The sequence below is a fragment of the Odontomachus brunneus genome, unplaced genomic scaffold (genome assembly GCF_010583005.1).
Source record: "Odontomachus brunneus isolate Ranch 3 - 2012 unplaced genomic scaffold, Obru_v1 Obru_scaffold_009, whole genome shotgun sequence".
NCBI classification, from domain to species: Eukaryota; Metazoa; Arthropoda; class Insecta; order Hymenoptera; family Formicidae; genus Odontomachus; species Odontomachus brunneus.
Window position 1 is genome coordinate 964,890 of NW_022639459.1, and position 15,310 is coordinate 980,199.

A 15,310-nucleotide genomic window follows, 5' to 3' on the forward strand; every position below is an offset into this window, starting at 1 on the left:
AGCAATTAGCGTATATCGCAACGCAGTGGAAAGCGTGGAAGCTGAGTGAAATACGACTTATCCCACTTACTGCTCTTTATCTTATCATGACTGTGTGTTCTTTCTCGTTACGATCGTTTTACGCGGAGAGAAAGATAGATTCAATCGCGTGACGGACGTTTCTTTCTAATGAGTGTTCCAGGTTTTCTTTGTTGTTGAATTCATTGTTCGCATTCAAATAATTCAGCGAAGACGTACACGAAGAGAAAAATTGTAGAAAAGTTACGCCAAAGTGTTTGACGTAATCCTAGACTATACAGAATTATAATTGAAATTACAATATATATTTGTTTAAAAACTTTATGCACACTTGATTATTTACTGCAAAATTACTGCAATTACTTGAATGATTTTTATGTCGTACATCACAGATAGTAGAGATCGTCAAAGAGGGAGACCAAATCCCTATACAATGTGCTTCATTCCGAGGCAGTGAAATCAATAAATGAAATGGGTACCGTTTTAAAGATCTCGACGAGCTGAAAATTTTAGTATCTATCTCGAGTTGATCCGGTTTCCGGAAATACAGCGTTCCAAAAATCTGATTTCCGTTACGGTTTTTAATTTATAGAAAATGTTAAGGTTGAAACTTCGGAACGATTAAGGGCGCGTTGGAAAGCTAACAGTGTCTACTTTTCAGGAAAAAATATATCATTCTGATAAAGTGCCAAATAGCCGGAAATCCAGGTGTTCCAATTAGAATTTTGATATTTCGGTTTTGAGTTCTAAAACCATTTTCAATCGAAAATTTGGCACTTTATCAAAATAATTTTTTTTTTTCTGAAAAATAAACACTCTCAGCTTTCCAACGCGCCCTTGATTGTTCAACGAAATTTCAACGCTAACATTTTCTATAAATTAAAACCCGTAACGGAAATCAGATTTTTAGAACGCTGTATTTCCGGAACGAAAAATCGAATCAACTTAAGATAAATACCAAAATTTCCAGCTCATCGAGATCTTTAAAACAGTATCCATTTCATCTATTAATTTTACTGCCTCAGAATGGGGCACATTTTGGCCGCCTTCTTTATCATTTCTACAACGATTTTTGCTACAATTTCAGTACAATCCAGTTTTGCAAAAAATATCGAAGAAATAATTAAAAAAATATAATTATAGTTATAAGATGATCATAATAGAATGTAATCGCATAAGAAGAAATATAAGTTTAACATCATTTTTACTACACTATTCTCTCCGTGCACATCAATCACACGATACACACATACAGACATACACGACAGATAACATACACATACAGACATACAAGACATATCAAGAAGATAGAGGAGACACGGTAAGTTACAGCAGCATTTTAGCGTCTGTCGGAAACTTCCTAACTCAAATGAGACGTGGCGGATTAAGGGAAAAGATAACACACGAGAGGGTCCAACGTGAGAGCAACACTTGCACGATCGTGGACGGGAGGAGGAAGACGGGAGAGCCGAAGAATTTCCAGAAGCAGAGATTACATGAAAAATTGATGTAAGTAATATATTTCCATATTTACAAGAGAACGAGCGTATAGTAAGTATATAAGTAAGTATATAAGTTTAATATCGGCGTAGTTGATTACTCGTGTGTATGTTTACGTTGCACTTGTAAAAATATAAAGCGCGTTTTTTCAAAACGTAATTATTCCGTCGATTCGTTCCGTTTGACTGGACATTTTTCCAAGTCTGTAACCTGACTCTTTTTATACTCAAAGTGTGCAAAACGCATGTTTAATTATCAATTAATTATCAATGGGAAATTTATTTGTCTTGGCATCTTTGTGGTCTGCACAGTTGACTGCACTGCACATAGAATGTAAAAAATTAAAAGTTCTGAGAGAAATATTTTTTTACATCCTGATGATTTCTGAAGTTAAGGAAAGCTTGATACTCTCACGAAATTTTGAAATAGTTTGCTTTAGGAGAGTATAATTCGGGAAAATTGTATCTCGGAATATTTATCTCGGTACTCGCGTTTCGCGATTGGTGACTTTTCGGGAAATTGTCCCAGTTTCCTCGAATTTCGAGATCTCGCTTTCTCGGGACAATTCACACGTATTAGAATGTGAGTATCGTCGCCGGCGACCCGCTTTTCGCAAGATATCGCGCTCATCGACGCAACGAGTACATTTTGAAAGAACGCCTCGGCAAAGATGCTTTCACTGAAAGCGATTAAATCTTCAAGGACTCGTTCGGATTCTGATAGACCGCGAGCTTCAAGCTCTTCGACAGGCCGCGGCTCTGGCGGCGGCTTTACAAAAATCGGACCTTTCGTTCCAACGAGAACGAAAGTCTTCGCTGCGTAGAAAAATACAGGGTGCTCGACAAAGTCTCTGTCTGTTTTGTACGAGGATCCATCTTGCGTGCGCGCTGTAGAGACAAGCTGCTGATATCGAGCCGCTAAACTATGCGCGCGATCTCTTCTCCTCGAACTCTCCCTCAGCCCTTCTCGCGAGAGATTTCCAAGGGCACCTGCCTTAAAATCAATTCGCTCGGAGATCTCGTTAAAGAAGATTGTCGTCCCACAAAAGTCGAAAGAAATATTCTTCCTTTTTCTTTTTGCGTAACATAAATTTTAGGAAGGACCAGGAGGACCAGAGACTTAACAGACACCTTGCACAAGAATCTCAGGGAATTCCTCTCGAGGAATCCCTCGCGCATCAAAAGCGAAGATCTCGGCGCAATAACATGCTAAACCGCGGAAAGAGAGAAGGTCCCGATCTTTCCTGTACCTTCGGATCCCAATAAAAAAAACATCTCCCTCTTGCAGGAATAGCGAGGTACGTGCGTTGCACGAGAAATAGAGGCGCGAAGAAAGTGTTCCTCTTCAATAATTTACGGCTCTCTTCGATCGCTCGCCCGTTTGCGTTTCCTGGCGAGCTTAACACGTTATTGCGCCGAGCCGTCAGCCTCCTTGACGCGATCGCACAGCCGAGAAAATTCCTCGCTGATTAAATCGTCTCGCGATATCGTCTTCGCAAACTACGACGCCGTCTTTCATACAAGATGTTTGAATCGCGGCAGGCCTCGAGTTTCGTTCGTGGCGAACAATTCTGCCGATATTCTCGCGATCGACAGGTGCGCGAGGATACAAAACGTCGAACGAGATACAAAATATCCTTAGATAATCGCGGAGGGGTCGCGCTCTCCTGTTCGCCGAGGACGCATCATCGTGCCCTTTCTATCCCTCGCAGAGCTTGACTCGGCACGCCGGGAGGCAGGGCGGCTGGTTCGCCTCCTCTGGCTTCGGGATCGTTGCTGGCGGCTTCCGAAGCCCTGAACCGCTTGTACTTCCCTGCAATTCAGTAAACTTTGTGTCTCACATCATTGCTCTTGTCGCTCTAAGGTCTAAAAACTTAACGTAAATTTCGTCGCGAAGAATTCCGCTGAAAACCTGATAGCTCAGCAGCTTATAGAAGAAGTTTAGATCTTGTTCTACGCAGAGGACAAGATGCAAACTACCTCTGTGAGATTCTAAAGTAATCTGATCTACAGTGTGTTCTTTCCTTCCTGTTTCTTGTCCTCTATCTTTTCTGGCTTACGGCATGAGATGTAAGTCAGAAGGAAATTAAGAAAAAGAAATAGGAAACAAGGAATATACATTGTAGATCAGGTTTAATAATATTTATGCTTTTAGAACATCTAGAGATGTGGACGTTAAGATCCACACCTCAAAACACCTCGGAACTAACCCGGAGCTGTCAGTTGTATAGCTGTATAGCTGGCTATAGACTCACAAATAAACCTACCCAGAAGTTACCCATAAAATTATTTGTATAAGTAATAAAATGTTTAAATAAAACATATAAAAAGTTGAAAGAATTATTTATACAAATAATTTCTCGGTTTGGCCGAGATTTGAATCATTTTTGACTAATTTAGCACAGATTTAAAATATTTTGATTGGAATCTCGGCTAAAAAAATTTAGAATGGTTTGTGTCTCAGCTATGCCGAATTTGTTAAAATTATTCAACTATATTTCTATATCTTGTATTCAATTTTCGATTTCTCTCTAATTTGGCACAAATGTAGAAGTACAAAAAATATTTTCATTTTGGTCCCCTTTGAGTTTCACGGACAGTTCATAGTTTTTTAATGTTTTCACTCCTATCATCAACAAGTGCAATAAAAACGCATAAGAAATAAAATTGAATACAAGATATAGAAATATAGTTGAATAATTTTAACAAATTCGGCATAGTTGAGACACAAACCATTCTAAATTTTTTTAGCCGAGATTCCAATCAAAATATTTTAAATTTGTGCTAAATTAGTCAAAAATGATTAAAATCTCGGCCAAACCGAGAAATTATTTGTATAAATAATTCTTTCAACTTTTTATATGTTTTATTTAAACATTTTATTATTTATACAAATAATTTTATTTGACTTCATATTCATAATCAGCAAAAACGCCTATATCGTGTTCAATTTTATTCCTTATGTATTTTTGTTACACTTGTTGATTAGGAATGAGAATTAAAAAGCTATAAATTACCCGTGAAACCCAAAGTGAGCCAAGATGAAAAAATATGACCGAAATACTTTTTGTACTTTTAAATTTGTGCCAAATTAGAAAGAAATTGTAATGTAACTTTTGAGTAAGTTTACTTGTGAGTACATTCCTGCATTAGTAGAAACATGATAAAATTAAAAAGAAACTTCATACGCGAAAGAGACTATAGCCAAAATTAGTCTATCAGTTCCCAGAAGCAATTAGGACACTTACTAGCTAAGCGAACCATCGTAACGCCCCACCAAATGCTCCAACCCCATCCGACGAGGCAAAATAAAACGGTGAATAGTTGGCCCACGCCCACGACGAGATTCACGATGAACGCACCCAGTCGTGATTTCAGTCCAGCGACAGGAGAAAATCTCGGCTGTCCGGTGCACAGATTGAACAGCCCGCTCCAGACGGTTCCTGGAAATTCAATTAACATTTACCAAATATTTCTTCTATATATGCATTTCTTCTTTCAAAAAATAAACTATCTCTTCCGTTCAGAGTTGCGAGTAATTGATTAGTTTTTCGATCAATTATCGTGTTTAATCGACCATTGATATGAGCCAATTCGATTGGAGACCGTTTAATTGGCAACTGATTTCAATCGTCCAACTGTCAATCGTTGAATCGTTACGCACTTATTAGTCAATTGTTAACTAAACGATTTTTGATCCCCTTCGCTCATATCAATCGTCAGTTAAACGGTCTTTAATCGAATTCGTTGAAATCGATCGTCAGTGAAACATTTTTCGATCGATTTTGCTCGAATCAATCCTCAATTAGCGGAATCAAGATATATAAGGTGTTAAGTCCATTGTTAGGTTAAGAAAAATTCGATTGATATTTTTAAAACTACGCTTCCGTCGCGGAAGATTTTTACTTTTCCTCGAGCGAAACAGCTCGAGACGGAGAAGGGTGCAGAATTGGTGTGGTCGTACCAGAGCCAGGTAGCAGGACGTTCCACACCAGACAGAACCAGGCGAGAGGAACCGGCAGGCAGGGAATAGCGCCGCGCATGACGGAATTGTGCTCCACCAGGACATCCGGTATCTTGGCCTTCGGTTCCTGCGACATTGCGCATCGAGTTCTCGCATTAGAAGTGAGGGAAACGGGCCGGCGAGTTTCTGGAGCACGTGTGTCCCGCCAAGCGGACCGTGCCGCTCCGTTGCGTCCCACTTTCGAGTCGCTCGGGTGCAATAATGGCTCGAAGTAATCGCAACAGTTACGACAACAAATGCGTCTTGAAATCGCCCGTTTGCTCGGTTTTGCGGCTACCGATATGTGGGATAACTACGCGCCCAGGAAGCGACTCGTCTTAAGGCCTGTTCTTTTCAACTGAACGGACCAATAATCGTATAATAAATGGTGAGATGAAACATGCAGACAAAATTTCAGACTTTACAGACTCATTTTATCATTTCACGTGTCTCACTTCATCATTTATTATACAACGACTATTCATTGATCGTTAAGGAAAAAGCTATCTTTTATAATTTTACAAGTGTACTCAAGCAATCTCAAATACCTCTTCATCTATATTTATCTGTATTTAAAAATGGCATGCAACTTTCGTCAGCATGTCATTCCTCGCGTCACAAATCCGACATGGTCGGCAAATGGAGGTGCAAGGAGCCTTAAGACGTCTTTTATAAATTTCAGCTGCCTGAGACTCGACAGATTGCTGCAGTCGTTCACTCCCCATTATTATTCGCGTTTCTGATGATTCACCTACCTCCGACAGCGGCGGCGGCACCACGCTCGTGAGACTGTGCTTGGCACGTACGTTTCTTGTGCGTTGTTGCTTGTCCGCGCGCTTACAACTGCAACAGCCGAACACACGACGGCAGATCGTACCGAATCTTCTCTCCGGCGGACAGCAAACGGTAGGCTCGGCAGGAGCGACCTTGGATCTCCGCGCGCAACACTTGAACTCTCGCAGTCGGGTGCATCTGTGGGCGAAAGGTCCACTGCTAGTCAAAATATTCTCTCATAGTGCCCAGTAAATCGAAAAACTCGAATCACGAAATGCGATCAAACTCGCAGTTTGCGACTCAAACGCTTATAACTTGCAAGGCGTAGCTCAAGTTTCTTTCTTTCCTTTTAACTCTTCGTTGACACATTTATTTTTTGCCGTTTAATTAGGCACTCGATAACTTTTCTCTCTAATATACCTTTACTTACTTAAATACCTCTAAATTCTGCTTATCCAACGTATAGAGATTTTGTAAATATTGCGTGTGCAAAAGGAAATTTGAAAAATTCGCTGCAATTATTTTTAAAATAGATAATTTAAAATATAAGAGAAATAATATTAAATAAAATTAAGATATAAATATTGAATTATATAATTAAATCACACACATATTTTTATTTAATTTAAGATGTAAAGTATTAAATTTACTAAGTAAATTTAATAAAGAAGATATTTTATTTAAGGTATAAGAGTATTGATAATTAAATATTTTTTTATTTAACAAGTCGAAATTTGTTTCATTCAATTTGTTGATTCCGATTTTGTAATATTTGAAATTTAATTTCCATCTACATATTTTTCGAGCAGACGAACCTGCTTCTTTTAATTCGATTTAGAAAGCTTTACAATCTTAGAAAGCTTCTCTCTTGAATCTCTAGTGAGAAATTGTTCTTTTACTGCCTACTCGAGGCAGAAAATAGAAACTCAAGTCTGCCCGTGTGAATTGAAGGAAGAAAAAGATTCTTCAAGTTTAGACATTGATATTATATCCTGATCGATGAAAACTTACTGCAGATTCCGGTGTATAAACGTGTATTTGTGAAATATAATGATTTCATGTGTTTGTGAAACCATTATGTGATGCCATATAAATTAAAGCTACTGTAACCACCCTCTAGACTCCCGTAAATATATAAGAAAATGTGTAAGAAATATGAAGGCCGCGAGTAAGAGCAAAATCAGCGACTCAGCGCTCTCTACCTGCACCGCGTCTTCAGCTTCGACCAGCAGGACGGCGCAATCGCTCCAGGTGGTGGCGGCGGCGCATCAAGTGCAGCCACCGCAACAGGCGGCGGTGACTCGCTGATCACCGTCATTCTCCCTGAATTCCTAGTCCAGAGGAGACCCTTGGGGTCTCTGCGACACGCTAAACACCTCATGCCTGAACAGCACTTGCAATAGCGACTTAGAGATCTTCCCCAACGCGTCAACAGCCTCTCGCTATCGCGTTGCTTCTCGTTGCTGGAGGCCAAGACCCTGAAACACACGATGATAATTATGACGAATATTCAACTGATGAGTAACGAAAGAAAATATTTTCTTTCCTTTTAACTCTTCGTTGACACATTTATTTTTTGCCGTTTAATTAGGCACCCGATAACTTTTCTCTCTAATACACCTTTACTTACTTAAATACCTCTAAACTCTGCTTATCCAACGTATAGAGATTTTGTAAATATTGCGTGTGCAAAAGGAAATTTGAAAAATTCGCTGCAATTATTTTTAAAATAGATAATTTAAAATATAAGAGAAATAATATTAAATAAAATTAAGATATAAATATTGAATTATATAATTAAATCACACACACATTTTTATTTAATTTAAGATGTAAAAGTACTAAGTAAATTTAATAAAGAAGATATTTTATTTAAGGTATAAGAGTATTGATAATTAAATATTTTTTTATTTAATTATCAATACTTATACTTTGATTTTACTTGTATTTCGTTACTATCTTAATTATACTTATATCTTAAGTGGGAAATTTAAGATATAAGAAAAATATTCACATAGAAAGAAGTAAACGCATGCTATGAGAAACGAATTTTATGTTTATATGAGTATTGAATTAAGATTTAACAACTATAGTATCTTAATTTTTCGTCTCAATTGAAGTCACGAGTGCCAAGCTAGGATCAATAATGTCGCACACGCCGCGGAAAATCTCGTTCAAATATAGTTCCTCTTCGCGACGAGAAAAGAAGAACGTTCGAGAAAATCCGCACGCTGTTTCTCGCGTGATTCACCTTGCACAACGTAAACTGCCAGCGCCACTTAATTCCCGACGATTATTATCGATTTTGCATTAGCCGCAGGAGTACCTACATTAGCACCTACATATGAGTCATGTGCAAAATATATAGTAATATCAGAAAGTATCGATTCGCATTAAAGGAATGAGGAAAGCGTCGCTCGCGCGACGTTTGCGTTCGATCAAGCCGTAGCCGCGGGGGTTACCAAGATTACGCAGCGTGATTCTCACCTCTCGTAATATTGCAAATCAAATTTCACGTTTACTGCAAGGCATCAGAACGAGATCCCGTCGCTCCGACGCTCTTACTCCGGCGTGCGCCCGAAACTATAACTTCCTCAAGTCCCGCATTATTTCCGGACAACACAGGCGCAGCAAATTCCCCTGTAAACTGTGCAGTGCGTATTTAAAAGCGCAAACGCGCGTTCGCCGTTGCAATAACGTGAAAGCCGTTTTTCGTGACTCTACCAGCCCAGCTAGTCGTGGATCGCGATCCCCAGTCGCGGCCTGGCCCACACGACTCCCAAACGGAGGATCCCACACGAAGCTGATCACAACACACGCACACACACCGCCGAGAACCGCGCAAGTCCCATCCCTCTGTCCGCGCGCGCACGCAATCGCCGGGAAAAGCACCTCTTACCTGAACGTGACTCCTTCGTGCGCGCCGAAAACTTTCCTTTCACAAACTCCAACAGAGAGAGAAAGAGAGAGAAAGAGAAATAGATAAATAGAGAAAGCGAGAGAGGGGGTAGTAGGAAAGAACAGCCGGGGGTAGAAAGAACGCTGATGATGCGAAAACGCGCGTTTCAGGTGGTTGCCGGCCCGATGAAGCGACGATCGCGAACTTTGCTATGCGAAACAGCCCGAGGAGATGCAAAATCGAAGAGATCGAACGACGAGAGAAAGAGAGAGAGAGAGAGAAAGAGAGAGACTGATAAGAACGGAAGCGGGGATCGCGACGGTCGTCAACGTGAGTCAACGAGTGGCCATCGCTCTGGCTGGCCTCAGGTGACTTCGAGCTGTGATTGCGGGTGCCGCAGTCGCCGCGGCCACAGCCGGACGTGGCCGCGAGGGTGGCAGAGGGCGAGAGGCCGCCGGTCACGCAAAGATTTCCAGCCCTCCCCCGCCCATCCGCCCCGTGTGCCCCGGACTGACCGCGAAATCGATACGCGCGACACGAAGTTCTTTACCTTAACCGACCGGTCGGTTTTCAAGGCGTCGCGGCCCCGCCGCGCGTGCGGCCGATTTTCCCCGTTCGCGCCTACCCGCCGCCGGCGCTGAGGGCAACTTTTTTAAAGTCGCGCGTGCAATTCGCCGCTTTAACCCTCGCACGCACGCCCCAGAGCGGGGGCAACACTTTCGCTGATCGGCGCGAGAGCGATCACCGCGGGATCGATTGGGAAAGTTCTCTCACTGGAATTAGGGCTGTTTGCACGTATGGGAGTGTAGCGGCTAGATCAAATCTCGCGGGGCGCCTTCAAGGTCGTACCTAGATTAGGTGAAGATATGTATTCGGAAAATATGTATCGCGTCCTTCTCCCTCTCTCTCTCTCTCTCTCTCTCTCTGTCGTGCTCCATAAAGAAGGGACAATACCGGCGTTATCATCGTTGCCACTTGTTCGCGCTTTCGCTCGGGCTCTGCATAGTTGAAGTACATAGTACATACTTGATCATTTACATGAGAGAACGCGAAATGTCCCTCACCGATTTTGATGGCCTTTGGATATGTTGCGGAGCAACCTAAAAATAAGAGGCTCGTATTTCTTTTTCTTTTATATGTGTTCTCGCTCGCGCGTTGAAGGATGGAAACAACCCCTCGAAGGTGAGAGGGGCTAATGTCTTCGAAACCGTGAGGGATACGAAAAAATAATCCTGCGTCTCTTTCGTGTGTGAGGGGTGAGAGTGCATTGAAATGTAACATTTTTGGAAAATCCAAATGCAAGTTATAAAAAGTGTCAAATATCACTCACGATCAATTTGATCAAATTTCTTCTCAGAGATTCCTTTCAACCTCTAAACGTGCAAGAAAGCACATTGAAAAGAAATATGCGTCTCTTATTTTTAGCTGCTCTAACATATATCCTCATAAAAATTACCGATGACCACCAAACGTGCGAGAATGCCAATTGTCGAGAATGTCAATTTAATCAAATTTTCTTTAAAGGATTGTTCGACAGCCATCTACAATTTTTCTAATAATTGATTATGATTGGCCGAGAATGCACAGTCAATTTAATCAAATTTTCTTTGAAGGATTGTTCAACAGCCATCTACAATTTTTCTAATAATTGATTATGATTGACCGAGAATGCACAGTCAATTTAATCAAATTTTCTTTAAAGGATTGTTTAAGGGCCATCTAATAATCTAATAATTCTTCTAATAATCGATTGCGATTGGCCAATTTGCTTATTACTTACGTCTTACTGCTTACTTTCAATCCCATTGTAGATAACCCTGTAAAGCCTCTAAACGTATATATAAAAAAAAATTACGTCCCTTATTTTCAGCTAATCCACATATTCCCCAAGCTCGTGAGAATTGCTGAAGAACGCTCTTTTATACGTTTTCTTCTGCGTTAAATTCCGCCACAGTCATTCTACCACAGTCTTATTTTCGTTTTATCGTCCAACCATAAAAATGAGTCGTCAAATTTGATCTTCCACACGAAACAAGTCCGAGAAGGAACCTAATTTTCTTTCGGAGAAGTAAACTTCTCGGCAGCCAACCACCGCGAGCTTTACAAATCAACAACACGACCGTAAACTCGTAAACGTTGGTAAGCGTTGAAACTAACAAGCAGCTGTAACAACTTCTGTCGCCGACACGGCCCGTGACACAAAGGATATATTATTATGCGGTGGCAAAATTATGCGAAAGAGAGAGAGAGAGAGAGAGAGAGAGAGAGAGAGAGAGAGAGAGAGAGAGAGAGAGAGAGAACCGGCGCGTTTCGCGCGCGCGCGGCGCAGTTCGTTATTTTATCGCTTTGGACTGTGTTTCGGACATTTTCACGGGACATCCCGGTGTATATTTTTCAGTGTCCCGTTTATTTTCGTATACTGCACCGCGCTTTGTCACAGCGCGGACACGTTCGCGTGCCAACGTCGTTTCTTTTTTTTTACGTCCGCGCTTCTGTGTAACGCGAACACACAACATTTTTTTTCATATTTTAAACGAAGGGAGATAGTGATTTGTGTCACAAACTAGGCACGTCCGCGTACCGATATCATTTCTTTGTGTGTGTTTACACTCTCGTGACGCGTGAAAACACACGACGATATTTCCATACGTTTTGAACGAGGGAAGATATCGATTTGCCACAAACCATGTCACACAACATAATAATTTTACCTCTGTAAAACACACGTCGTATTTTCAAATACCTCAAAGAGAGATGTTGACGTGACAGAGATATTGATGCGCAACACGGGCACACTCGCGATTTATTTCCTCTGTGTTCGCATTTTCATAAAGAAAAAATACACAACGCACACTTTTAAATATTCCCAGCAAAAAAAAACAGATTCCCCGATGGTAAACAAATAGTAAAGGAATAGCAGGCCAATTAGAGTCGTCGCTGAATTCGATAAATGCGCTACCACATTAGACGGCGTCGTTTGCAGAGCACACCCTCGCCTTTAAAGAACGCGGGCCCGAAACGCGACGGTGCTTATCAGCCGTGTCGCTTTCGCTGTTCCGGGGTAGACCGTCGCGTTCCCCCGACCTCAGGGCGGAGAGGCTCGGAAAATCAATTCGTCCTGAAAAGGGTTAACCCCAGTGGCACATTAAACCGGTGTGGCACGCCGGTGGGCCTGGTCGCGCGATTACACGGCTGCATCACGACACGCTAGACAAAACCATTAAAAGTTGTACGTGTTCTGAAAGTTGCTATATCCATAGCGGGAATGTAGCGTTTGAGCCGCTGATTAAAGAGAAGGAGGATGAGCAGAGGCAGGGCAGAAAGGGGAGGAGAGAGAGAGAGAGAGAGAGAGAGAGAGGAGAGGCAGCGCAAAAGCACGCGCGGCGCCGAAAGTTCAGGTCGAAATAATGACGGTGTCATTAAAGCGCGAGCATCGCGATCTACTTCGACGCGGGGGAGGAGGGGTGAAGGGAAATAGAGGGGGTAATTTCGACGCAGTGAACACTTTCCTTCGTAATTGCTCACCACTAACGAGACCGGAGGCTTCTCCTCTCGGAGACCACGCGACGAACCGTCCAGAAAAACCCGGCCGCGGATTATCCTGGGAATCAGAGCGTCCTCCCGCGCCTAGCAACCTCGCGGACTCGCGTCTTGCGCGAGATGTGATATGCGTGAAAATGTAATTGAAAGCGCGGAAAGAGGAGCCCGTCATTTCGTTGGTCCGCCAGACTGATCGGGTGAACGCACGCGAAACAATGCGCGCATTGTCTCGGAAATGACGCGTGCTAATTCCCGCCAGCTCTGTTCGCACGTTTGCGAGATCTGCCAAGGATTTCTTCACTCGGCTCGCGTAGCCAATTAGATCTAGCGTGTACACCAATGCGCGTATGTTGTGTCTGTGTGTGTATGTATTAAAATGCGATATATAAATGTACGCTTGGCTGCAAAACGATTTAGACACAGTGAAATGACCAGCGCACCAAACTGTCACGACTAATAGCCACTACTAGAGATAAAAATGACCCAGTCTGATAGTAACTTACTTGGTAAATTATAGTAAATTACTTGGTTATTGTGGAAAGTTGATAAAATAGTAATTTAGGAAAAAATCACAAAAATAAAAAATTGTAATATAAAGCTCAAAACGAGAGAAAGAGAGAGAGAAAGAGAGAGAGAGCACTTTATCTTTAAAAATAAAACACTTTATTTAATTCATATTTTTCATAAAATATTTTGATACTGTATATTGATATACCATATATTATAACATATAGTAATCAATAATAAATTTATTAATAAGTGCAAGTCAGATCTACAAACGACTCTTATCGTTCCTCATTATTGTATAGTTTGATTTTAATTAAAGAGACTTATACAATCGTGTATCTGAGGATACGTTTTCCCATCGAGCACGTCATGCATTGAAAAACTCATCTTCTCTACTCGCTTAGCTCACTTCATATGGGCTGCGGCTTGTTTCGTGTCGTTTGCGCCTGTCAAATTACCAGACAAATAGCTGTCATCGCGTTGATTAGGTCATAAAAAAAATACAGAAGAGATATGTCTCTCTCTGTCTCTCCCTGTCTCTCCCTGTCTTTCCTTGTCTCTCCTTGTCTTTTCCTGTCTCTTCCTGTCACTCCCTGCCTCTCTCCGTTTCTCCCCGTCTCTCCCCGTCTCTTCCTATCTCTCCCTGCCTCTCCTGTCTCTCTCTGTCTCTCTCTGCCTCTCCCCATTTCTCCCCGTCTCACCCTGTCTCTCCCTGTTTTTCCTTGTCTCTCCTTGTCTTTCCCTGTCTTTTCCTGTCTCTCCCTGCCTCTTCCCGTCTCTCCCCGTCTCTCCCCGTCTCTTCCTGTCTCTCCCTGTCTCTCCCTACCTCTTCCCGTCTCTCCCCGTCTCTCCCCGTCTCTTCCTGTCTCTCCCTGTCTTTTCTTGTCTTTCCCTGTCTCTCCCCGTCTCACCCTGTCTGTCCCTGTCTCTCTCTGTCTCCCCCTGTCTCTCCTTATAATTATTAATTAATTAAAGTATATTTTAATTTAATTTAATTTTTATTTAGTTTTTATTTTACATTTTTTATTGTTTTTTATTAACTATATGGCGCGTGCATGTATTGTTTTAGTTGAGATAAAAATGCCGTAAGATCTTTAGTCAACCGACTGTACGACTACAAAGCGAATGCGAATGATTGAGCGACCGAGCCGCGGAATTGGACGTTGAAGTACGACGCGAACCGTATAAGAACTGTTTATTAATAAAACATGCGTCGCGGAAGTGCACGAAAGTATTCTGGAAATGACCTAACGACCGCGATGCCGCGCTCGCATGAGAAGCGGCTCTTTCCGAAATGTAAACTCGAACGCAACGAGATGCATGCCACACACGAGATTTACGACGGCGGGATTGTTTCGTGTCGCGCGACCGGCGGCATTATCATTCGCGCGAATTTTAATAACTATCGCGGCAGTAAAACTACAGCTCGTCGCGTTGCCTCGCAAAGCGCCGCTCGTGCCGTGCCGCATAAATGCAACGGGGGCTCCCTGAAATTTCTCTACGCACGTAATAAACAGAGTTCACGGAATGACGAAGGTGTGATCGTCTGTTTGAGATTACGATACGACACGCTAATCGACCTCGGTATGCACTTCGCATGCCGATCATATGTAATTATTTTCCAACTTCCAAAAGTCGCTCTTCGAAGGTTGGGTCTAGCGTAACGTTGGTAACAACGCCGCTTTCTCGTGCATGCACGAGAAGCGGCCTTACTGGTCCAAATTGCACATCTTGTACACTATAAAAACTGATGTGTTAAATTTAACATTTTATATGTCTCAAATCATCCACTCTCATTTATGTGTAAATTTAACACAAAACAAATGTGGTAAAAAATAACACGCATAATATGGTAAAAATTAACACAAGAATTTAACACTTGAATACCATCAGGAATCACAGTTTGTGTTAAATTGACATATGTATAATGTTAAATTAATTAAAATAAAACGTTACGAGAGAAGTATTAATCTTTTTTTTGATTTTTCGATTTTGATGAAATGAAAATGTTAAATTAAATGTTAGATGTTAATCTACACGGAGAAAAATAATTTTGTTCTTTTAGCAAAA

At 41.6% G+C, this 15,310-nt stretch overlaps 1 protein-coding gene across 9 annotated transcripts in view; it reads right to left on the reverse strand.

Annotated features, from left to right (window-relative positions):
* Positions 1 to 1,510: 1,510 nt before the first annotated feature.
* LOC116840355 (mucin-5AC-like) overlaps positions 1,511 to 15,310 on the reverse strand; it is a 52,884-nt gene continuing 39,084 nt past the window's right edge. For all 9 annotated transcript variants that reach the window (XM_032806968.1, XM_032806973.1, XM_032806970.1 and 6 more), the window contains 5 exons: positions 7,497 to 7,772; positions 6,276 to 6,492; positions 5,482 to 5,608; positions 4,766 to 4,960; positions 1,511 to 3,330 (listed from right to left, as the gene is read on the reverse strand). In XM_032806968.1, coding sequence (XP_032662859.1) covers positions 3,203 to 3,330; positions 4,766 to 4,960; positions 5,482 to 5,608; positions 6,276 to 6,492; positions 7,497 to 7,772 — 943 coding nt within the window. In that variant the 3' untranslated portion in view covers positions 1,511 to 3,202. The remainder of the gene's footprint in view (positions 3,331 to 4,765; positions 4,961 to 5,481; positions 5,609 to 6,275; positions 6,493 to 7,496; positions 7,773 to 15,310) is intronic.